At 46.4% G+C, this 23,781-nt stretch overlaps 1 protein-coding gene across 3 annotated transcripts in view; it reads left to right on the top strand.

Moving 5' to 3' along the window:
• Nucleotides 1-16,308, top strand: part of LOC118781176 (helicase ARIP4-like) — a 52,308-nt gene extending 36,000 nt beyond the window's left edge. For 2 of the 3 annotated variants that reach the window (XM_036534092.1, XM_036534093.1), the window contains 20 exons: nucleotides 3,328-3,556; nucleotides 3,866-3,996; nucleotides 4,319-4,462; nucleotides 5,834-6,069; nucleotides 6,337-6,519; nucleotides 6,680-6,813; nucleotides 7,536-7,732; nucleotides 8,530-8,872; nucleotides 9,688-9,865; nucleotides 9,996-10,220; nucleotides 10,347-10,465; nucleotides 10,655-10,773; nucleotides 11,554-11,653; nucleotides 11,949-12,154; nucleotides 12,494-12,669; nucleotides 13,203-13,399; nucleotides 13,711-13,907; nucleotides 14,020-14,109; nucleotides 14,549-14,641; nucleotides 14,978-16,308. In XM_036534092.1, the coding sequence (XP_036389985.1) occupies nucleotides 3,328-3,556; nucleotides 3,866-3,996; nucleotides 4,319-4,462; nucleotides 5,834-6,069; nucleotides 6,337-6,519; nucleotides 6,680-6,813; nucleotides 7,536-7,732; nucleotides 8,530-8,872; nucleotides 9,688-9,865; nucleotides 9,996-10,220; nucleotides 10,347-10,465; nucleotides 10,655-10,773; nucleotides 11,554-11,653; nucleotides 11,949-12,154; nucleotides 12,494-12,669; nucleotides 13,203-13,399; nucleotides 13,711-13,907; nucleotides 14,020-14,109; nucleotides 14,549-14,641; nucleotides 14,978-15,924 (4,244 nt within the window). In that variant the 3' untranslated portion in view covers nucleotides 15,925-16,308. Of the gene's footprint in view, nucleotides 1-3,327; nucleotides 3,557-3,865; nucleotides 3,997-4,318; nucleotides 4,463-5,833; nucleotides 6,070-6,336; nucleotides 6,520-6,679; nucleotides 6,814-7,535; nucleotides 7,733-8,529; nucleotides 8,873-9,687; nucleotides 9,866-9,995; nucleotides 10,221-10,346; nucleotides 10,466-10,654; nucleotides 10,774-11,553; nucleotides 11,654-11,948; nucleotides 12,155-12,493; nucleotides 12,670-13,202; nucleotides 13,400-13,710; nucleotides 13,908-14,019; nucleotides 14,110-14,525; nucleotides 14,642-14,977 lie in introns of all 3 variants that reach the window. The other variant, XM_036534094.1, reaches the window with a different exon arrangement.
• The last annotated feature ends 7,473 nt before the right edge of the window (nucleotides 16,309-23,781 follow it).

Genomic DNA, 23,781 nt, shown 5'->3' with positions numbered 1-23,781 from the left:
AGTGTGAACCTCGCTGTTCGCCTGATAAGAACCCAGTCTTTTGTGTTTTGTTTTTGAGAATTTCACCCTGCTGAAAAGATATTCCCCCATTTATGACACTGAATGAAATTGATAGGGTTATATAGCAGACTGCAGAATGTATTTGCTGAGTACAGTTTCAGTTCTTTTCAACGTACCTGGTTTGGTCCAGTTTTTTCGACCCAGCCTAATTTCTACAGTCTGCACAGTGTAATTCTTCATTTGTGTTTATGACATTGGCAAAAACAGCTTAGATCGAACCCAGACCCTTATTTTTCACTTTATGTAACGTCTGTATGTTCTGTGAAACTACAGTGTCACGCGGTCCCTACCTCTTCTTTTATCAAGCTCATTATTAGTACTGGATGCGTGCCACAGTTGTGGTGATTATCATTGCCAGGGAGGGAGTCTCGGCCAGAAGCAAGGGGAGAGAGAGAGAGAGAGGTTTTCTTTTCCCCTCCCTGAATGTTTTGTAAGGTCTCAGGGTTTCTGGTTTCCTGGGTCTCAGAAAGAAGTAAAATGGAACCTTCTTTTGATTATGTAATGATCTGTTATGCAACTCCGCCATCGTCTGTCCCCTGTGCATTTAGTCTGATAGAACGGTAAGGACTTCTCTCCTACAGCTGCAAGACTGCCCTTAAGGAGTACCTGGACTCAACAGCGGTCTCAAAATGGCTTTAAAAAACCTCACCGCACCATGAGTTTGTCTTGTACACTGCATATTACCAATGAGGAATTGAGTGGAGTGAGTGCTTCTTAGGTGGAAATCCACAGGTGACAGTAAAAGTATGGAGTGGTGTTTGGTTAGATCTATACCAAGCACTCACACCAGACCACCATGGAGCTGCAACTATAGTAACAATGTCAGTAATACACTAATTTTAAAACACTGAAAAATTAAAACATAAATCAAAGCTTCAGAAATTATCTTTGATCCTGCGTGTTGAAGCCTTTGCAGATATATATTGTCATGCAAAAAAAAAAAAAGTTTCCTGACAGGATTCTTTTTCCTTTCCTTCCTACTGGATTGTTTTAAAGGGCTCTCTGTTTAATTAGGGCTTGACAGGGAAGTTGACTGCAGGTTTCTAGGAAAAGTCCTAGTGTCTCTGAAAACCAAGCTCAGTGTGAAATCTATTTCAGCAGCCAAATTAATGATAATGTTCATAACTGCTTTCCATGTCTGAAGTGAATCTTCGGCTCTTCTCAAACAAGTGACTTTTTCATGTGAAGGCATTTAAGACCAGCTGTAATAGCCATGAGTATGCAGACACCCATGAAAAATGATCTTATTTTGATTTTGCTTTCTTTTCTTTAGAGTACAGAAACATGACCGAGACTTGGTGCATTTGATATCTGGTGTATATTTGATATCTGCTATTTTTTTTTTTTTTAACTGTCAGGTTGTGGTTGTCTCCACTGCAGAAGACCTTGTGTTTGTGTTGAAACAGCATTGAATTGGGGTCTTGTATATTGGTCTTTTTGACCCTGTTCAAGAGGAATACGGGTTGTTGTAAGCGAGCTGTGCCAAGGATGGGGCAAGATCCAGCCGCCTTCATCTTTAAGCGATGAATGTTTCATACTCTGTCAAACCCCTTCACCTGGCCACTGACAGCCTTTGTGAGGTGTGTTTTTTTTTTTTTTTTTTTTTTTAGGGGGGGGGGGGGGGGTGTCTGTGCTCAGAGAAGCTTCCAGATACTATTAATAAGATTATAGTTCTGCAGTTACATAAGCACCTGATGGCTCTCTGATGGAGGCAGCTATTTCCAGAACAAAAGGAGAGACAGAGCGCTGTCCCGAGTCCCAATTATCGCCAATCACCCGAACCTCTCCCGCGATCGCGGAGAGCAAGCGTGCCTGCCCTGGCAGACGTCGCCCAGCTTTCTTGCATTTCAGGAATAGTTATGTAAGTGTTCTTCAGAGTGACGGTGGGGAATAAGCAACGGGAACATGATGAATAATGAAGTGTCTCTTATCCGTGCCCATGAATAAAGTGCAGACAGTTGAAGGGCTCCTTTTCGGGCTCTCCTTCACCTCTGAGCTCCCTGCTCCTCTCTGCGTCTGAGAGAGGACAGCGCGACACTTAGCCGTACCACAGGTATCTTCAGCAGATGAAAGATTTAGGAGGGGGGGGCATCCACACACAAGATGATCGAGCGGGTCTCAGCATTTCCAGCACATCCAAAGTCATTTTAAGAGATTATCATATTGGTTCAGAACCGTAACTTTGGTCGATTGTTGTGTTTTATGTAATTTGTTTATTTATGCATCACTCATCTGCTCCCACAGATTATATAAGTTATTTGTCTGTCTTCTCGTCCAGCCATATGAGGTGTGCGTGTGTGTGTTTGGCTTTCCTCCATGTGCTGCGCACTTGGGTAGTTAATCTCTCAGGCCCTCCTCCAGGCAATGAATTTTGGGGGGCAGCGAGGAGGGGGCGGTGTTGTTCACATCAGCAGTGACTGTTTGTGCTGTAACCTTGACAGTGAGCAATCCTGTCTGCACACCCAGACATCCAGTCCTCTGCCCCCTTAAACGGTCTTCATTTCATAACCAGTAAATATTTATGAGGGCTTGTGTAACACACTGAAGCCAGTCTTCTATTTGCCTCAGCTAGTCCTCGACTGGTAGGGAAATTCAGATGCCCGCGTTTGTAGTCCTGCTTTGTACTTTAAAATGTGTTTTTGTTTGTGTGTATTTTGCCCTGTAGATGTCCGTAATTATATCCATTGCCTATCTTATATTTTTTACTCATCCATTTACACTGCTGGATGTTTACTGAAGCAGTTCAGTGAAAGTACCTCCCCACATGCAGCTCAAATCTTCTGGCTCGCTACCTACCGTACTGCTGGAAGGCATCAAGGTTTTCATTGTTTGCCACTGTTACTTATGATCTGAGGAAACATTAGCATAGCCTATTTGATATAGGCGTTCTTATCACCTCCAGCATTTCCTTAGACATTTCCCACACATGGGGAAGGCACGTCGGTGGATGTTTTTTAGTGTTACATGCAGAAAGTTACGGAAACAGCTAATGATCTTGTGAAAAGCTGTTTTGCAATTGTGCTAAGCTGTGAGCAGATGTTAGAGCTGGCTAATCAGAGGATAAACTAATCTAAATACTTCGTGCTGTAATCAACCTAAAGAGGAGACATTTCAGTTTGTAACTGATTTTTTTTTTTTTAACCTGTTGGAGATCCGTTTCCCAACTTTTCCTCTATGTATAAAAGGAACTTAGATACATTGTGAGGACAGCATCCATGCCCTGTTCTGCCAGTAACACACCACCGTCTCTGTCTCTCCCCCTTGCAGACCAGCCTCAGGGCACCCCTTTTAGCACGGAGAATGAAGCCCAGGGAGGGGACTCCTCGGGGTGGCAGTGCACCCCTCCATCTACCTCACCGTCGGGAGAGCCCCCATCGCGCCCCTCGTCGCAGCCCTCGTCGCGCCCCTCCTCTCGGCCTGACAGCCGCAGCCCGGTGCCTTCCGGCGGCACCAAGAAGAGGGTGTCCAAGCCCGCACACATGAGGAGGAACATCCGGTGCGTTCAGCCATGAGCGAGGCCGCCGTTTCACCGCACTCCGTTCAGTCTTTGTCTGCCAGCAAGTCAGCAGTTCTCTGTGTGGGATTCTCTCCTTCTTTATTATTGCATTAAAGCCCAGACATTTACACACAGGCCCGTGCTCTCGCACACACTCCCGCTATTAAAACTCTCATTCCCCCATGCAGTCTGGCACGACGCAGTCAGTCAGTGGGCTCCAATGCCTACAAGTGTGTTTGACTCATAACAGAAGTGCCCCCGGCGTGTTCTGAGCACTCTCGTCTCCCACTCCCTCCATCTCCCATGCAGGAAGCTCCTCAGAGAGCACCAACTGGAAGCAGTAACCAAAGCTGCCCAGCAGGAGGAGCTAGAGAGAAGGAAACGATTGGAGCAGCAGAGGAAGGACTTCCCAGTGCCTCACATCCCTGAATTCCCCCCAGGTGAGCACATACACATATCAGAGTTGAGTGGTTTTCATTCAGCAGATATGTATTTCATTCAGCAGATATGAAGGGGGAGCTGGGATGAAATTGTTTTCAAGTGTAGCACTTGATGGAACATGGTCCTGTCAGACACTACAGCCCATGGACCTCCTTGCCATACGCACACACACACACACACACACCTATCCAACCACCGCGCTGCGATCTCCTCGGGCATACTGTCACCATTTTGTGTATAAACTGACAGAGCGTTGAAAGGCTAACGTCTAAACTGTGTTTCCCTCCCTCCCTCTGTCTTTTGCACCTCTTCCCTCTAAAGTGGTTTTGCCCTCTGGGGAGGTCTCCCAGAGCTCGTCAGCTCATGTGACCAAGCAGGAAGTGATCTGTCTGGACACCAGTAACAGCAGCGCCAGTGCCAGCGAGGACGACACCAAGGGACCGACACAAAATGCCATCAAGGATGGTAAGAATTCCCTGGGGGGACACCCAGCCCTGATGTGTCATGATAGTCCACTCAAGGGCATTTGTCACACATTAGGAGTTCTGCAGCTGGCTGTTACAGTGTGGCCACATTAAGGTTCGTTGCCAGTGTGCATGTACTGTATCAGTTATCACAACTCAAAATGGCACATATTAACTTAAATTATTATGAAATTATTTCCAGAAGAATGTTTTTTAATGAAGTAAAGCGTAGACCAATATACAATCAGACATAACATCTTTTTTACATTTGGAAACATATTTTAAAGGTAAGTGTATGGATTTAAATAAGAATGCAGTATAAATAAAAGGAATAAAAGGAAAACAGCAGTGAACTTAAGCATTTTGAGCAATACTGAACTATAATATACCACCATTAGTTCCTGTTTCACAGATTTGCAGAAGGCAGGAGAGTGACACCTTAATGGGAAGCAGCTACTTAGACAATATTTGTGCTCTTAGATCACTGAGTGGAAGAAGGATTTGGGTTAGGCTTAAGCTTTTGCACAGTATGTACTGTTTTCCTTCAAAGTGCAACGGCATGCCTTAACACCAATTATGCTGTCATATGTTCCCGTGTGTACCTGACCACACAGCAGGATATGAAGTAGTATTGATTAAGGCTTAGGTAAAAATGGCAGTGAGTGGATCCCAGCTGACTACCTTAGAAAATCCTCGATGAGTGATGGCGAATGGTGACGGGAAAGGAGTCACGTCACAAATGAACGAAATTGCAGCTATAGAATAAGTGTCATTAATCCCGATTACGTACCAGCTACCAACGTGCTGACATTTTTACCCAGGTTATATAAGCAGTCCCTAGACTGTAATCCTGCTTGTATAACCACCCATTCAATGGAGTTGCATAACTGCTCTCTCCTTTTCGTTTTTTATTTTCCAACATCGGAAGTATAACGGACCAACCCCAAGCTTGTGTAACTTATCACTGAATGTCAGGGACAGAGTCACCTCTTTCACTAGAAATTGAGTTTGTCAGTGTGCATGGCCCAGGAAGGCAGTGAAGGGAATTTTGGTGTTGCTTCACCTTCAGTTCATGAAAGAACATCAGTCTGAAGGAAGCTTAAGGCCGGTCGGGTGGTGTAGACCTCTGGACTTTGCCTGTTTGCCTAGACCAGTCTGAGTTGAGTCAATCAAAATGTTCTATGGAGTGTGTTACTGAAGTGTAATGACGATGAACAGTCCAGTGATAACATTAACCCGTCATAGCAGAGCTGTGAAGGCTTTAATAAGCCCGGACAGGTCCAGTTTGAAGCAGTGCAGGTCAGGTGTCTGCAAACGCTCGCTCCGCATCTGGTTCTCACTGCCTCGTTTCTCCCTTCCCCTGCCCCACCAGATGTCATTGAGCTCAGCTCTGGCGAGGATGATACCCTCCAGACCAGCCAGTCAATCAATGACGAGGACGACCGGTCGACCACGCCCGGCACAGAGGAGAGCAGCGGCGCCCACGTCAACGACACCCTCAACCAGCCCGACGCCCAGGGTCGCGTCCTCGTCAACATCAACCACCCCGCCAACGAGCGGGACCTCTTCCTCGCCCCCCAGCTGGCACGAGCAGTCAAGCCCCACCAGGTAACAGCCTTCCTTACCTGGGCCTCTTCTGTCAACATGTCTCACTTAAGTCGCAGCTGTTAAGCTGCACTGTAATTACACAGATGAAAGAAGTTTCATCTGTGTAATTATAGTTTCATCTGTTATATTTGCCACTTCCATGAATGAGCGTCAGTCTTTAGTCTTTGAGGGCTAGATCAGATATGTTAGCAGTAGAGGGGTTCTTCTGTGCTTAGGTTGGGTCTTCAATCCAGACTGAAGCAGTCCATCCTCTCTTCCCTGTCTCAGATCGGAGGGATCCGGTTCCTCTACGACAACCTGGTGGAGTCTCTGGAGCGCTACAGGAACAGCAGCGGATTCGGCTGCATCCTGGCCCACAGCATGGGCCTGGGCAAGACCCTGCAGGTCATCTCCTTCATCGACATCCTGCTGCGCCACACCGGAGCCCACACTGTGCTGGCCATCGTCCCTGTGAGTATCGCGGGACACACACCCTCTGCACAGTGCGCCTCTGTCCTGACCATGCCCAGGGGTAGCTTATCCTTTAGATATGGCTTGCGTATCCTTTATAGATCTTCCTGTCTGAGATTCACTGGTTGCTAGAGAACATCTCTTCTCCATTCTCCTCCAGGTGAACACACTACAGAACTGGCTGGCAGAGTTCAACCTATGGCTGCCCGCCCCGGAGGCACTGCCCCCAGACGGCGACCCCAACCATGTCTTACCCCGATCCTTCAAAGTCCACATCCTGAACGACGAGCACAAGTAAGAAGAACCATGAGTCCTCTTCCACCTCCCCTCACACGGACAGTCTGAGAGCAGGAACACCGGACTTCAGGTCTTACTGAGGAGAAGCTGACATAAGTTGACATAATTCCTCCTGGAATGCAGAGCAGTAGCTTTGTTGAGCATCAGTCTAATTTGATTTCCTACTGGAACACAGAGCAGTCGCTGTGGTGAACATCGGTGTGATTTGCGAGTTCCCGTTTTGCTCCTGCGACGCTAGGTATCAAGATAATGTTTTTGAACTGAAGGGCACTTTTCTCTCAGACGAGAGAGCCGTGTTCGAGAACGGAGGCAGTCGACCCCTCGACCCTCCGCTCTCGTGAACATCTGAATGAACGCAGCTCTCGCACCGGCTGGCTGGTACTGCTGCTGCAGTGCACTCCTGCCAGCACTAGTGTTGTCTCTCCCCAGACACCTGCCTGCTTGGGTTTGGGTTTAGGATGGTGGGTTTTCGCAATGGTACACCATTGGTTACATCTTGCCTAAAAAGTGCAATCCAGGCGTAGCCTGTGGGGTCACCTACTACTACAGTCATGAGATACAGGTGAGAGCTGAGGTGGAGGTGTGTTATTGGTGTGCAGGACTGGCATAGGCGGTACACTGAATAGGTCAAGTGTGTGAGGGTTTTTTTTATTACTATTATTATTTGTTTATTTATTTATTTCCTTTTCAACTTACCCGTTCCATTGTTTTGGTCACAGAACGACAGCCGCTCGGGCCAAGGTGGTGAGCGACTGGTCGACCGAGGGCGGCGTGCTGCTCATGGGGTACGAGATGTACCGGCTGCTGTCACTGAAGAAGAGCTTTGTCGCGGGCAGAAAGAAGAAGTCCAAGAAACCCACGGGCCCCGTCATTATCGACCTGGATGAAGAGGACCGGCAGCAGGAGCTGCTGAAAGGTCAGGAGCAGCGTAATTGTGTGGGTGTAGCTCAGTGCGGCGCAGCTGCTCGCTGGGAAGTGTTTTAATGCGCCGCATCTAACCAGCGCAATAGGAAAGGTTGTTTTGTATACATGGCCGCTTGTTTTCTTTGTATAACAAAAACCGACTCTGACCAGTAGGTGATTCGGGGGGTCGGAGGGTCTGATATTTTATGTAACACTAAGTTAATTGGTGTATACTAGCTGAAGTGTAGTTTTATTAGCCTCTGACATTTTTGGAAGTGAAGATGTGAAATTCTTCAGCATGGGGCAAATCCAGTTTAATTCAAATAATACTCAGATATCGCACTTTCACTTAATTGATCAGAAGTAAATGTTTTTTTTAGCATTTACTTTTCCAATTAAGAACAAAACCAAATGGTTGCTATAGCTACAAAGAACAGAACTTGTTTTCTTTCCTACATTTTTATATTGTACTTTATATTACTTTGAATTTTCAGGCCATATAATTGGGCAATGAAATCAAGTTAAGTCAAATGGCAGGTTTTACTTCAGGAAAAATTAAAGCTGTAATTGTGCATTAAAAGTATTGGTCATTGCTTAACCTATGAAACCTGAAGCCTTGTATTTGCCATGTATACTAGTGAAACAGTAATTCAAGTTGAGTTACATATCTTGAGTTGAAAAATTGTGAGCACAGGGGTTTTGACATGGGGTTGGGGCCTGAAGACAGACCGCATCAGAGAGTTCGTGCGCCAGGTTCAGGGGGGAAGCACTGAGTGAACTCCGCCATAACCGCTGACACGGGTTCCGCAGGGATCGAGAAGGCTCTGGCTCGGCCGGGGCCGGACGTGGTGATCTGCGACGAGGGCCACCGCATCAAGAACTGCCACGCCAGCACGTCGCAGGCGCTGAAGAACATCCGCTCGCGGCGGCGCGTGGTGCTCACCGGCTACCCGCTGCAGAACAACCTGATCGAGTACTGGTGCATGGTGGACTTCGTGCGGCCCGACTTCCTGGGCACGAGGCAGGAGTTCAGCAACATGTTCGAGAGGCCCATCCTCAACGGGCAGTGTATCGACAGCACGCCGCAGGACGTCCGCCTCATGAGATACCGCAGCCACGTCCTGCACAGCCTGCTTGAGGGCTTCGTTCAGAGGTGAGGGCTGCACGCTGTCGCCGCCCTGGTGGTGTGGAGGGGAAGCCAGAATCACTCAAAGTAACCATTCTTTTCTGTTATGCCTGAGTTGGACTTGACGCATTGTGCATTGATGGCTCCATACACTCCAAGATTAGGTTTCATTTGCTGTTAAATAAGGTATAATTTATTTGCTCAGCAGTCACCCTTATTCATAGCAGCTTACATAATATGTCAACGTTACCTATTTATAGACTGAGTGCTTACTGTAGCAGTTCTGCTTAAGTACTTTCCTCAAGGGTACAACAGCATCCCATGGAGACCTTCTGTATGTCTTGTTCCTTACCACTAGTCACTGCCACAATATTATGCTGATTCAATAAAATTGTCAATTCTGTGGCAATATTGCGGCAGCTGCAATTGTTTATTTCAGTTGAACCTGGGTTTTAAGGAGAGCAGTTCTATGTGTTGTTTTGGGGAGATCAATGCAGGTACTTATTGTGCAGGTGGGATAGTGTAGGTGTTAATGACTGCAGGTAGTTGAATAGGAAGTGTTAGAATTATCTGTAGGTTGATTAATGGAGGTATTGGTGTAGAAAGGTTAAAGTAGTTATCAGTGTAGGTCATTGTGCTCATAACTGGTAGTGTTTGCACACAAAGTATTGGTGTTAATTTTAATAGACTAACAGGTTGATAGACTAACAGCTGCTCATGTTTGGGTTGATAGATTAATGTAGGTGCTAATGTTCCTGTAATCTAACATAAACATTCCTGATAGTGTTGGTAGCTAGATTACTTCTAGTGTTAAGCTTCTAAGCCTTTCATCCCTATTCCAGACGAGGCCATGATGTGCTGAGGTCCCACCTGCCCTCCAAGGAGGAGCATGTCATCCTGGTGCGTCTGTCGCCCATCCAGCGGGCGCTCTACACTGAGTTCATGACCCGCTTCCGAGAGGCAGGCAACAGCGGCTGGCTGGGCCTCAACCCACTGAAGGCCTTCTGCGTCTGCTGCAAGGTGAGCCGAGGGCTAACTGCTCCTTTCAGAGAGAATCTTAATGAGTGGACTTTGAGTTTGAGGCATTGCTGCAAAAAAAATTTTAAAAAACTTTTTATTCTGAGAGATATGCTTGTGCTTCCCCTCTCAGATCTGGAACCACCCGGATGTCCTGTACGAAGCACTACAGAAGGAGAACCTGGCCAATGAGCAAGACCTGGACCTGGATGACCTCACCACCACGGGCAACAACCGCTGCTCAGCGCCCAGCCTGAAGGGCAAGCCCCCAGATTCCACCAACAGCAAAATAAACATGGCAGGCCTGAACCTGGGCGCGCTGCAGGAGAGGGCCAACCAAGTCATCACCTACGAATGGGTACGGGGCCAGACCGCCTTAACAGCATGTGTGTTTGTCTGTGAGTGGGGGGTATGTGTGTACACATTAGGAGGTTGAAACTGAATCATTAATGCTGTTCCCTCTGTCTGTGGCTTTTGCTCTTAGGCCAAGGATATCATGACTAACTACCAGACGGGCATTCTAGAGAACTCGGCCAAGATGGTTCTGCTGTTCCACCTAATCGACGAGAGCGTTAGAAAGGGAGACAAGATACTGGTGTTCAGGTGGGAGAGACTGAAAGATAAGATTGATTTGTACCGGTGCACTGAATCAGACCCCTGCAGCCATCTCTTTCATTTCAATATAATGTATCTGTTCTGTTTGTTCTGCTGTCCTTGCTGAGTTTTGATGCCTTTTAAGTGTTGTCAGTAGATGGTGTTGAAGTGACCTTGTGTGTGTCCGCATCCCCACAGTCAGAGCTTGTCCACACTGTCCGTCATAGAGGAGTTCTTGGTCAAGAGGCCCATGCCATTTGTCAGAGTTGGTGCTGAAGGCCAGAGCCAGAACTGGGTGCGCAACGTCAACTACTACAGTGAGTGTCCCTGTGCAAATCCTACCGCATGACCTGTACCCTGATAACATCAGCATTGACTGTCCCCTGCTTTCCTCTGAATGATTACATTGAGTGTTCCCTGTATCCTAGAAGCTACTTCAGAAGCTATGGCTTCCCTCTGTTGGAGACTACAACAGTGAGTCTCCGTTACCTAGCGACACTTCAGTCTCAGCCTCATCACTCTATTACTTTTATCCCTGTATCGCCCCCTGCTGGACATTTCAGCAGCAGCTGAAAACGTGTTTTCATGGCCACTGTTAATGGCTTTTTAGTGACTCAAAAATGACACATCATGTAAGACTGTGTTTACTGTCTGGTTTTATTTAAAAGGCAAATGTGCAGGGGGAGGGGACACTTTTGCACGACAGATGATTTGGAAACAAAGAAATGACCATACTGCAGTGAAAAGTTGACTACAAAGCTGCAGATCCTCAGAGGAACACTGTCTTTTTACCCTTGAATAGAACATTTAACTTGAAATGCCTCAGCGAGTCTCCAGGCATATAAAAGGGTACCGTTAAATATGATGAGCTGTCTGCAAAGCACATAAGTAAAGTGATGAATAATATTAGACGTGCCAATATTGCTCCGAAGTGAAGGTAGAGATGGTAGTTTAGTCTCAGGAGATGCAGGTGCGGGTGGCTGTTAACCTGGATTCAGTGTGATTAATTTTCACAGGGTTGGATGGGGTCTGTGTGGATGATGTCAAACTTGTTAACTGTATATGTGTGTCTCTGTGTGTGTGATTAATCTCCACAGGGTTGGATGGGAGCACGTCAGCCTCAGAGAGAGAACGACTCATCAATCAGTTCAACGACCCTGGGAACGACAACGCGTGGGTCTTCCTGCTGTCTACCAGGTCAGTGCCTCTCTTGCACATACTCCCAACTGCAGTTAAACATACTTGCGCACACACACACATACACACACACACGCATACATTTACAAATGGCACTTGAGCCACAGGGTCCTTCTATCAGTGACCCTGTAAACCAATGAGGAAGCAGGGTGCAAAACCACTCTGATTTCATACCATGCACAAGCTACAATGGTGAGACCTGTTTAGCAAAAATCCAGTGTAAACGCAACAGCAGCGGTAGGTGTAAATATGGCAGGGTCTGCATCGTCTTGTAATTGGCGTCTGTATCTTCCAGGGCGGGCTGCCTCGGGGTGAACCTGATCGGGGCCAACCGCGTGGTGGTGTTCGATGCCTCCTGGAACCCCTGCCATGACGCGCAGGCCGTTTGCAGGGTGTACCGCTACGGACAGAGGAAGGCCTGCCACATCTACCGGCTGGTGTGCGACTTCACCCTGGAGAAGAAGATCTACGACCGGCAGATCTCCAAGCAGGGAATGTCAGGTAAGGGGGAGAGGTTTGTGCGTCGGGGGGTGTGGCAGGGACTGGGGGTATTAGGGAGCACTAAAGTTAGGCAGTGAGGCATAACCAGCAAAACCCCTGAGGGGTGTTGTTAAGAGAGGAGTCATCATGATCAGCAGAAGTAAGGACATCCTGGGTCATGTTCAGTGCTCCTACAGGGCCCATTACCAGAGGTGCTGATGGGAGGAGGGTTTAAACTATGGCTGGATTTCATCTTCATTTAGCACTTCTCGGGGAGAAAAAAACATGTGATGCTGCTTATTCTGTTCAAGCATTCCTGTGGTGGAGTATGTAATATCCCCCTCATCACCCTCCTCTCAGACCGTGTGGTGGACGACCTGAATCCTGTACTGAACTTCACCCGGCGGGAGGTGGAGTCTCTACTGCACTTTGTGGAGGAAGAGCCCGACCCCGCCCGGGTGCAGCTGAGCCCCCACAACGAAATGGAGGACGTCATCCGCCAGGCCTGTACCCTCTACCCCAACCTCATCACCAAGGTATGCCCCCTCACACGGGCCTCCCTTACTCATCACCAAAGTACGCACTCACAGGAATATCCCCCAGTCATCACCAAATTACACTCACAGGAATATCCCCCAGTCGTCACTAAATTACACTCACAGGAATATCCCCCAGTCATCACCAAATTACACTCACAGGAATATCCCCCAGTCATCACCAAATTACACTCACAGGAATATCCCCCAGTCATCACCAAATTACACTCACAGGAACCTCCCTCAGTCATCACTAAAATTACACTCAGAGGAACCTCCCTCCGTCATCACTAAAATTACACGCTCATACAGACCTCCCTTACTCAACACCAAATTATGCACGTTCACAAACTTCCCTTTACTCAGCACCAAGAAAGAGCATACATCCATACATACATAGACAATACATAGACAAACGACTCCTAGGTCTCACTAATGCAGACACCAGACTAGGCCGTCAGCGGTCAGTTGACTCGTCATTTGCTGCATTGTACTGCCTTCCTAAGCCACACTACTACTATTTGTTCCTTCAGCAACCTTTCCACCACGAGTCACTCCTAATGGACCGCAAGGAGATGAAGCTCACTAAAGCCGAGAAGAAGGCCGCCAAAAAGAGCTACGAGGACGAGAAGCGTGCGTCTGTGCCCTACACTCGCCCGTCATATGCCCACTACTACCCAGCCAGTGACCAGAGCCTCACCAACATCCCAGCCTTCAGCCAGCGCAACTGGTAGGTCCCCTGTCACCCACTCGCTACTTCTCCTGCCACACTGGCAGCGCTGACATTCTCTCACCCCACATGCAATTAATACAGAATAGAGAATAGATGGGCTCAAGAGGGCTGTGAATTAATGTCTCAGGCAGGCAATGAATTAATGTCTCGCTCTCGCAGGTTGCTCCACAATCATCAGCATTCAGTGTCAAAGCTTTTTGTATAGCTTAACTGTGACCTTTCTCTCAAATTACTTTTGAAATGTGCTGTTGCGCCTGTAGAAAAAAATGTATGATTAAAGTTTTTAATACTCTCCCATCACCCGTTAGGCGCCCCCCTCCTCGGCCAGATGAGAAGCCAGTGGCCAGTGTCCGCCCGGTCCAGTCCACCCCCATTCCCATGATGCCGCGGCAGGTGCCCCTGGGCCCTGGTGGCTCATTGGCTGGCTCGAGTGCAGGTGTCAATTTTCCTGTCAACTACTTGCAGAAGGCAGGGGTCTTCGTGCAGAAGATCGTCACGACCACAGGTATGTTTTTGGATCCAGACATTAAGTGGAAAGAATAGGGCTCTGCAGTCTGCAAGGGTTGTTAGTCATACGTTTTTCTCTAAGAGGCACAGCTGTCTGTTTGGTTTCTCAGATATTGTGATTCCTGGAACAAACAGCACAGCAGACGTCCAGGCCCGCATCAGTGCTGGAGAGAGCATTCATGTGATCAGGGGAACCAAGGGTAAATACGATCCATCTGCCTTACTCTCCATGTTCATGTATGGCAACCATCTATTCCACCATGTCCATTCACTTACTGACACAGTCTGCTCCCTCATATCCATGCATTTGCCTTAACCATACACTCTGATGAGTCAGTTCACTTAACACTACTGTTTACTTGTCTCTGTTCATGCACTGACCATAACCATTTACCAGTCCAGTTTTCACATCTGTCCACTTTCTTTGCCCCTCTTCTTTGCCTGCGTATCCGCTCTTCTGCCCATATTGAAAACACAGCTGAGTGTCCTCATTGTGTCAGGGATCCATGATTAATTCTCCTCTATTTTTGGTACATGGTATTATTTTCTCCTGCGCTTTTAAATCGACCTCAGAAAAAAGCAGGAGCCAGTTGGGCTTTTTTTTTTTCCATTAAAGCTCTGCTCATGACCCCCACACAGGGACTTACATCAGAACAAGCGATGGGCGGATCTTTGCCATCCGAGCAGCAGGAAAGGCGAGACCAGGGGAAGAGGGTTCGGCCACACCCAGAGGTGACTCCCGTGTCCTTAACCTTCCCCTTTTACAAATTCTTTTTTTTCTTAGTGTGCTTCCACAGAGTATATTGTCTGTAACCTTTGTTTTTGACAGTAATCGCTCTATTCAGCACCCCTCACTCTTCTGCTTGCAGAAGATTCAGACCCCCTTTTGTTTCTGTGTAATGAAAAGCAGCATGACCTTATTCATTATCAGAGCGTCTGTTTGCCACCAAAGATAATAGCTTTTTGAGTTTTCTTCCTCACCAGCTCTTGCAGTTTCCCTACGCCCTGTTGCCACAGCGACACTGACTCCCTCCCTCTACCCCTACTTCCCTGCGTCTCTCTCCGCAGATTCCCAGAGGTCATCCGAGGAGACCCCCAGGAACGGCAGCAACGGCTGCCCGTCTCCGGACCGCAAGCGCCTTAGCCCAGACAGCCTCGCTCGCCCGCTCTCCCCAGACGGCCCCGAGATCCTGAGCGAGCTTCGCAGGTACACAGCGGGGGCCCCGGGGGACGCGGCGGGGAGCAAGCCCTCCGAGCCGACGGCAGGGGGACAGGAAAGGGTGCAGGACGGCAGCAGCAGTGGCAGCAGCACAAAAGCCGAGGGGGGCGCGCAGCCCAGCACCGAGGCCCTGGACTTGCGTGGAACCAAGCGCAAGTCTTCCACGCCCTCGTCCGAGGAACGCACCCCCAAGCAGCCCAGCGGCAAACGGACCTCCATGCCCCTCCCGCTGCAGGGCCTCCCGCTCGCCGGCGGCTATGGCCTGCCCCCTGTGGGCCTCAGCCCCGCCCTGCTCGGCCCCATGGGCCACCCCATGTTCATGGGCGCCAGCTCTCCGTACTTCCAGGCGCACGGCCAGCTGGGCGACCCCCGGCTGATGTTCCCCATGACCCCCGACCCGTTCAGCCTCGGGGGCAGCAGCCTGCCCAGCTCGTCGTCCTCCGCCGCCTCGTCCTCCACCACCTCCCTGTCGTCGTCCTCGTCGCCCTCAGCTGCCGGCTCGGCCTCCAGCTCCCTGCCCCCGTTCATGCTTAGCCCTGGCATGGCCAGCATGCTCCCGCCCGGCTTCCCGCTATCTTACGGCCAGTCGCTGATGCCTGAGCCCAGAATGTACCCCTCCTCACTACTCCCCGGGGGACTCCCCGCCACCCCGGGCCCGGCCGGATCAAGCTTCCTCTCCCACTTCTCCTCCCCCAGTCTCCTGGGAGCGGCGCTGAGGCGGACGGACGCCCACGTCGTCTCGGAGAACGGGGGCAGCAGCTCAGATGACGATGTCATCGAGGTGACCGGACAGTGAACTGTCTGTGGGAGTAGTAAAAAGCCTGGAGGATCGGGGGTGGGGGCAGAGTCAGGATGGGTAAGTAGGGAAGGAGAGAGAGATAGAGAGAGGGAAAGAGAGAGAAAGAGAGTGTGTCCTCCACATGCGCAAGCTCCTCCCATCTCCCTACCTCTGCCCCCTCACACTCTCCCGGGAGAGACTGAGTGGGGACCCGATACAGAGACTGGACTGAGAAACAAATCCTTATGCTGAATATGTTATTTAAGACGATGGTAACTGAAAAAGAAACTGAGCACGAGAGAGAATGGATGAAAAAAATGGACTTGTGGAACGTGGGGCTTCCAGTCACTGCCCTATACTGGCCCATCACTGACTGTACTGCCAGGTGGGCTTAGACCTGCAGAGACTCCCCCCTGCCTCTGGGGGCACTGTCTGCTCAGAAGTGTCTGGCAGATTGGTGTAGTTGTACTCTTGAACTGTTTGCATTTTTCCAGCAGGTGATTTTAGACTAGTTCATTTGCTTGTTTGATAGACATAGTTGATAGTAACACCTGTTGGAGTGGAGGAAAAATATCATTGACCTGATTGTTTTGGTTATAATTATTATTATGATTGCTACTATTAATAAGATTTTATAAATGGTCATAATCATAAAGTTACCCAAAGGGTTTAAAAAGAAAATATGTCACCCTTGAAAATGCAGACAGGGCAGGGACTTTTTCTGTTTTGGAAGTGATTGGAAACAGGGACAAAAAAAAGAGATCATCAGCTTCTTGGGGTTGGAAAAAAAGGTGTGCTCCTGGTTAGTTACAAGAAAGAAACAAAAAAACAAGACAAAAAACGAAAACCTTAAAAACTCAAAAGAATGTATTTTCATTTCAGCCTTTAATGACAGACCTTGGGCGCAGGGCTTTGGTCCAGGCATTATTTTTGGGAAATGTATTTTTGTTTTTTTGTTATTAGTGATATTTTGACATAGGATGCCTGCACTTCACAGTGCATCAGGCAGGTAACTGCCTCCAGTACAGCAGGAGTAGCTTAAACTGTCCAAAGGGCAGTGAATCCAATTGCCTTGCCTCCATCTCACCGAATGTCACCATTGAAAACCAGAGACCGGAGACCGGAGAGACAGATGTCAAAGACAGCTGCTCCAAACCAGACTCCTGCCTGTTGTCTTATTGTAGATGATCTAAGTGCTGCAGAAGCGAACTACAGAAAATCAAGTGTCTGTCTTGAAAACCGACCTGACGTCAGGTCAGTGGCTCTATGTTCTGCTCTGTCCACCTGTCTGTTGTGTTTTCAGGGTTTCCTGTGAAAGTGTCTTTTTGTTGCCCAGTTGGTCTGACACAGTGGATTTAACCCCCCATTTTCCTGCACCCTCAGCACTGATTTCGAAATGAAAAACAAACGCTTTTTAGCGAGTAAAATTGATCTAAGATAATTGTGAAATGAAAAAATTCAATTTGACAAATGAAGTGAAACTTGTGCCAAGTCCGGCCCGTGTACCGCATATGGAGCTCATTAACAGACACTGCTTGTTTTTCTCTGAATTGGCACACATGTGTGACTCATTCCTCTTCCTCTACATGAAAGAACAAAACAGGGCTCTGACTCTGAACGTTCACCACTAATATATATTTGTCATACCTTGGTGATGGGGAGGAAAGGGATTTTGTACAGCCGTTAGCAAGAATCCCTTACAGACCTTAAACCAAATATTCACTATCATTCTTACACACTGTCTCCACATTACCAAACCCTTGGACTGTCTTTTTTCATTCCCTTCAAAACAACAGCCAAAAGCATCCAGAAAAATATACCCTTGTTATTGACATCCTGTCGCGTATTGACCCTCTCAGAAGGAAGGCTCACGGCTGACGGTTTCCATTTTAGCTCTCTGATCTTTACAGCCAGATGCATGTTTATGTTTTGGGGTCAATATCAATCAATTATGTTTACATAAGCCCAGCATACACGGTCCCACAAAATAAGAATGGAGTGGTGGCGCTTTCTGTCACCTGGCGCTTTGCCCCGCCTCCCCCAGCCCACTGCCCCAGTGAAGCCACGCGGAAGCTACAGGTGCCCTGCTTGCCACTTCCCTTAAGTTGGAACGCTTCCACCAGCTGGGTTCGTGCCGCTGGCCATTCAGACTCCTTGCATCTGTGTTCACTCTCAAAATGGAGGCTGTAGAGTTTCAGCAGTGTTTTCATAAAAGTCTTTTTTTTGCTTCTCTTTTATACCATTCTTAATGTTAGTTTACCTGTGTTTTTTTTCGATGTATGAGTTTTCCAAATTAATTTATTTATGATGATGGTGCGTATTTATTCATTTGTATTTTTATTTTTGTATGCTTTTTTTTGTTTTGTTTTATCTTTATTTCGGGGGAATTTTTACTTTCATAGTTGGTCACGTCAATTGTTGTGTTTCTCTAGACAAGAAAGGAAAAATCGGCATATGACCAAAGTGTGTGTAAAAGTCAGGACCAATGGCCACACCTAGTCAGGGCAATCATCCCATAAACCTACCAAGTGGAAATTGCATAAAAAGCCATTCTATTTATTTCATGTTAAATTGATAGGAAAAAAACAGCATAGTTCCCCAGCATTCAGAGTTTTCATATGTGATGCCCTGACTGCTTTTTCATAGCTGTCTACTTGAATCAAAGTAGTTATTTGTCAAGCAGTTCAGCCAGTGACCAACTGGCTTTCTTTATTCCATTTGAGTAAGCTGGTGTTCACAGCAATGCTGAACAAAGCAACTGTGATAACACCAGATACCCCAGCCTGTGTGGACGCAGTCAGTACATGTATAACATTGGACAGATCAAATAATTTCCATTTTTGCTTTGTTTTTTAAGTTTGTAAATAAAATCCATTTTTTGAATGCCATTCTTCGCGCATTTACTCTGTGAAATATATTAGCCCCGGCACCAGTAGTGTAACAGTGTCACCAGGGCCTTAAAATGTGATTTGGGTTGCAGTTGAGGAAGAACCATAGTTTCTTAATGTGAACAACCAAAACAACCAAATTCCCAGCTTCAAGTGACATCCTTCAGCTCCTTTAGATAATAGTTTTAATAGTCATACAACCTTTGTATTTTTGAAGAGTTTCTGTCTGAGGGTAAAACAAACTTGAATAGTAGTGCATAAAAATCCACCACAATATTTTTTCCCTTTGAGCTTTTCCATTTTTGTTTGGAGAGAGACATTAGTGATGGTTGACCTGACACTGAATGTTGACGTAAGACATTACTCTGCTGTAGATTGAAAGATTAACCAAAAGCACCTTTCAGTTTTTCAATGGATTTTATTTTGTACCAAGAAAACGAAATCAATCATAGGTAATAGTTGTATATTAAACTTGGAATATTTTTCATTTTTTACCGTGACTAAATCATTATGTTGTATTCCAGGAAATGTGTTGCGTTGCTTTAAGCGTAAAGCCTGAATACATAGGTGTTTTTTTTTTTTTTCAACTTGCCACCATTCATTCATTGATGATGCTATCTCAACACAGGAGGATGCATCAGTGGTGTATGATCAGCCCTAATCAGGCAGACCACATCTTTCCTAAGGCACAAACTGAACCTGACCTCCTGCCCCAGCTCTGTGACCTGTCCTGCAGGTGACGCTCTCTGGCCTGCAGCACGATGTGACTGCACTCTAAATAAAAAAGAAGTGATTTTCTAGTAGTTCTATCACCAGCAGTTTCTTTCAAGCTTCTGTTGGTTAGTTCAGGGGTTGCTTGGTCAATCTGTTAATGCTAATTAATTTAAAACTGAGTTTTTTGAGGATGTTTTAAAAAAATCTGGTAACGTACTGTTCTAAGACTGATTTGATGAATCTGCCGAATTTCATACGGATTGTATGGTTTCCTCTATGAAATGTAATTTGATTTAGCTTTTTCAGTTTCCCAATAATAGCAGAAGTTTGAAACGAGGTTGTTTGGACCATGTGGAGCCTGTTGCTGGTGGTCTCATGTTGGCATTTGCCAAAGATGCCTGTAGCTGAATTCTCATCATGTAGTCACAGACAGTAAACACATGCTTGACAGGTCGCCTGTGATTTTTGAAATGTTTGAAATATTTTTTTTTGTGAGACGAATAAGTGAACTTAAACATCTGAAGTCAAAAACCTTGTCTCCTTTTTGTTACTTTAGCCAGGATGTTAAAATGTAGTTTATTTTTGTTCATTTTTATAATAAAACCCTTTAACCAAATGAAGCAGTTTCAGTAATGAAATATTCCAAGTGGTGTGTTGGGAGCTGAGGTTTATGTGGAGTATACCAGTGTTAGACATCTGTGCTGCTGATTGAATGTTACAAAATCTGCCTGAATCTGTATACATCCTGAGACAAATTTACTGTTCACTATCTTCTCAGCAGCTTATGTACGCGTGCAGTTAGCATTTCCAGCCATTTTAAAGGGAAATGAGGCATCAGCATTGGAAATGGTTTCCAAGATTGGATCGTGTGGATTTACAGAATTCGTCCATTATCATTTCCGAAGACTGCTGGCTGAAGCTGTAGGACTTTTTTTTTTTTTTTTTTTTTTTTTTTTCCATTTTATTGATCGGATAACTATGACTTCTAGAAGCCTTAGATTAAATCATTAGCTATGCAAGAGTTCTGTTTAATCATATTTCAAGGACAAAAGTGCTTTTTTTGTAACTTATCATGATGTTGTTCCTACACTGAAATGGAGATAAAACCTAATACGAAGAATCTGAGACCGGACCCAACATTTGTTATTTGTGTAAAAGAGATTGTTCAATGTCTGTTTGCCAATATTGTGTAGATTCTTCAAAGAACTTTTGGGGAGGGGGTGGTGCTGGGGTCAGGGGATAACTAGCGCTCCTTTGGTTCTGATCTGTACTGTTGTGTTTGGCTGTGTGTTCTGTATTGTAAACCATCTGCCATAGGGGAGGTGTGTGGAGGCCTGAGGCATCTCGCCCAGTGTTGTGAAACGGGCCTGCTTTTTCATCTCGGAATAAAAGACAGGGATGATGGTATAAGGATAAGTTCTGAATTATTTGTTTAGCAGATGCCCTTGTGGTACTATGAGCCCACTTTTACAAGTGGAAGAACTTCCCCCCCCCCAGCACAGATTTGAACCCATGACCTGTATTCCCAAAGCCCATGATTCTCACCACCACACTGCGTTCTGCCCTACTGAGCAGAGGAAGGAGAGCCTGATGGCAATGTTACTAGCATGCTGCTGGGTAAGGCAGTCATGGTGAAGGCCATTGGCATCACAGGTCCTCCCACATCTCCCCTGGGTCGAATAAAACTGCTAATCGTGTCTCTTCTGTATTCATTACCATGTGCAGTAGATGAGGGAAGGACATGGTGTGCACGCTGCTTATATGAACTGCATACAGCACATGAGCATGACCTAATGATGTAATGTGTACAAAAGTCGGGGACGCTCTGATTGGCTGCGTGTTTTCAGGCATTGAGTGTTAAAAAGTTCACACTGCTGCTCTTCCTGGTCTGCCAGAATGCTTTGATTGGGCATGCTCCTTTTGTGGAGTTTTGGTTCAACAAAGGAAATTAATGTTGATTACATTGTTTTTTTGTTTTGATTTTTTTTTTGCTCTGTTCTTGTTATTTGTAGTAGCACTTCTGCTGTTTAGAACTTTTTTTACATTAAAATGTAATGTCTACTTTGTGTTGTTTTTTTATCATGGCAGTTCATTAAATAAATCAAATGTGTATGCAATAACTCGCTCATGGAGTCATCTGCTGAAACATGACTTTCTTGGAGTTCTTTTTCAAAATTTTCTCCTACGTTTGTGAAATGATGTGGGTGGACATTTGAATGGACATCATTGGGCAATTCACAGAAATGTGGGTCTCAGAGGTCCTCGCTAGTAGGATTGTCCACACACAGCACATATTATTGTTCCATCTAGGTCAACCGTGGATGATGGATGTTATAATGCAGGTTCAGGATTTGATTCCACTCGCCAGCGCCAGATCCAATATATTGTCCTTAATGGACCTCCACGCATTGAGAATAGCTTCCTGAGAGGTTCTCTAAATATTGCACCTTCTATCGTTGATACAGAATTAGATACAATGTAATGGCTGAGAAGCAGGCAAATAACTTGGCAAAGATCTTTTTGCCCACTGAGAATTTCATCTCACTGCTCACCCCAGCTGTCCTATACATGGAGCCCCCAACCCCTCCTGCTTTATAGCTGCTCTGGTAGTTTAAGGCTCTTGTCACAGTCTTGCCGTAATATCTCATTCAACCTGGAATCTAACCCTTCAGAGAAGAGGAATGTAAGGCATCCCACTGTGCCTGTGCTGTGTGCTGCTTCCTGAAGTCACTTAGCTCCTTGATGCACTTCCTGTGCCTCATTCCTTTCCTACTTGTTGTGGCTCCTCGGGCTCAGCAGGGTTGCAGAAATGCTGCCCTCAGGTGAAGTTCACTTGTTGTGAGATTTCATTACATTATTCATCTAGCAGGCACTTTTTTCCAGAATGATTTCCAGCACAGAGGACCAGAAGTGCATCCATTTAATAGTGTTAAGAGAGCAACGGTGTCAGACCAAGCTAACAACACCCCCAGACCAGTGAGTGTGCGCATAACACTGTTCAAGCCCTACCACAAGTCAGCTTGTGCTAACCTGACTAGACAGCCTAGAAACTAAGGGAAGGTAAGTACATACACTGCCACACATCTCAGTCACTAGGTCACTGAATCCAAAACACTTTGCAATGCTACAGTAGCAGTAATACAAGTAGCAGGTGTTAGGAGGTGGGGATGGAGGTGGAACCCAGATGCAGTCTGAACAGGTGGGTCTTCAGACTGCGTCAGAAAATGGCCAGTGATTCCGCTGTCCTGACCCCCGTGGGAAGTTCATTCCACCATTGAGGGAGCAGTACACACAGGCATCGTGTCTGAGAGGAGCGATCCCATCGGGATGGGGCAGACAGTTGTCCCATGGTTGCAGAGCACAGTGATCTGGGCAGTACATACAGTTTGATGACTGATTGAAGGTATGAGGGGGCTGTCCCAGTCACTGTCCTGTATGCCAGCACCAAGGTTTTGAACTTGTGAGTGTGAGTGATAACAGGAAGCCAGTGAAGTGAGGTGAGGAGTGGTGTGACTTGTCTACAACCTCCCTAGATGTAGTTAAGTCATGCAGCTGCATTTTGGATTAGTTTCAGGGGTCTGATGGCAGAGGCAGGAAGACCAGCAAAGAGGGAGCCTGAAAGAGGAACTCTCATTTGACAGCTCTGCTTCAGCTGATGCACAGGAACATGATCTGCCCTACGTAGGTCCACTCTCGCAGATTCAGGGCCCAAGGGACGTTAAATTTAATGTCCTGTGAGACACGGGGTTAAATATTTATATATGCCCCAGGTCCATGGTGAGCAACTGCGCTGTTATACAGGTATGCATGTGGAACAACTAGTGCAAAAATGTGCCATTACCAGCAAATATCTAAGTGCCTTCAACAAATATTAAAGTAAACAAATACTAGAATATAAGGTACACAGGAGATTTTGCTCACAGAGTCAACTACAAAGTTTCACAGTTCAATCAATATCACTTTTTCAAAAATCACACATGCCATGGTAGTGTTAAATATGAAATGATCATGCTAATGTCTAACTACTAGTCAGTCCTGCATTATAACATGTTGTTATAGTTTTATTTTTAATATGAAACACCTTACTCTTCAAAGTAGAAAGGCATTACATAAAAGGTGAGAGCCTCGTTTTGTTATTGAGTTGAAACTGTCTTTAAGAAATTAACCAAAAACATGTTTATCTTAAAATTTTCAATATCATTGCATCTGTTTGCAATTAAAGCACTGTGATGCCAATTAGAATGCAAATCATGGACTACCCCACAAACCCATA

The sequence above is a fragment of the Megalops cyprinoides genome, chromosome 7 (genome assembly GCF_013368585.1).
Source record: "Megalops cyprinoides isolate fMegCyp1 chromosome 7, fMegCyp1.pri, whole genome shotgun sequence".
Classification (NCBI taxonomy): Eukaryota; Metazoa; Chordata; class Actinopteri; order Elopiformes; family Megalopidae; genus Megalops; species Megalops cyprinoides.
The sequence above is the reverse complement of the archived record's forward strand: the minus strand, read 5'-3'. Positions and strand labels throughout refer to the sequence as shown.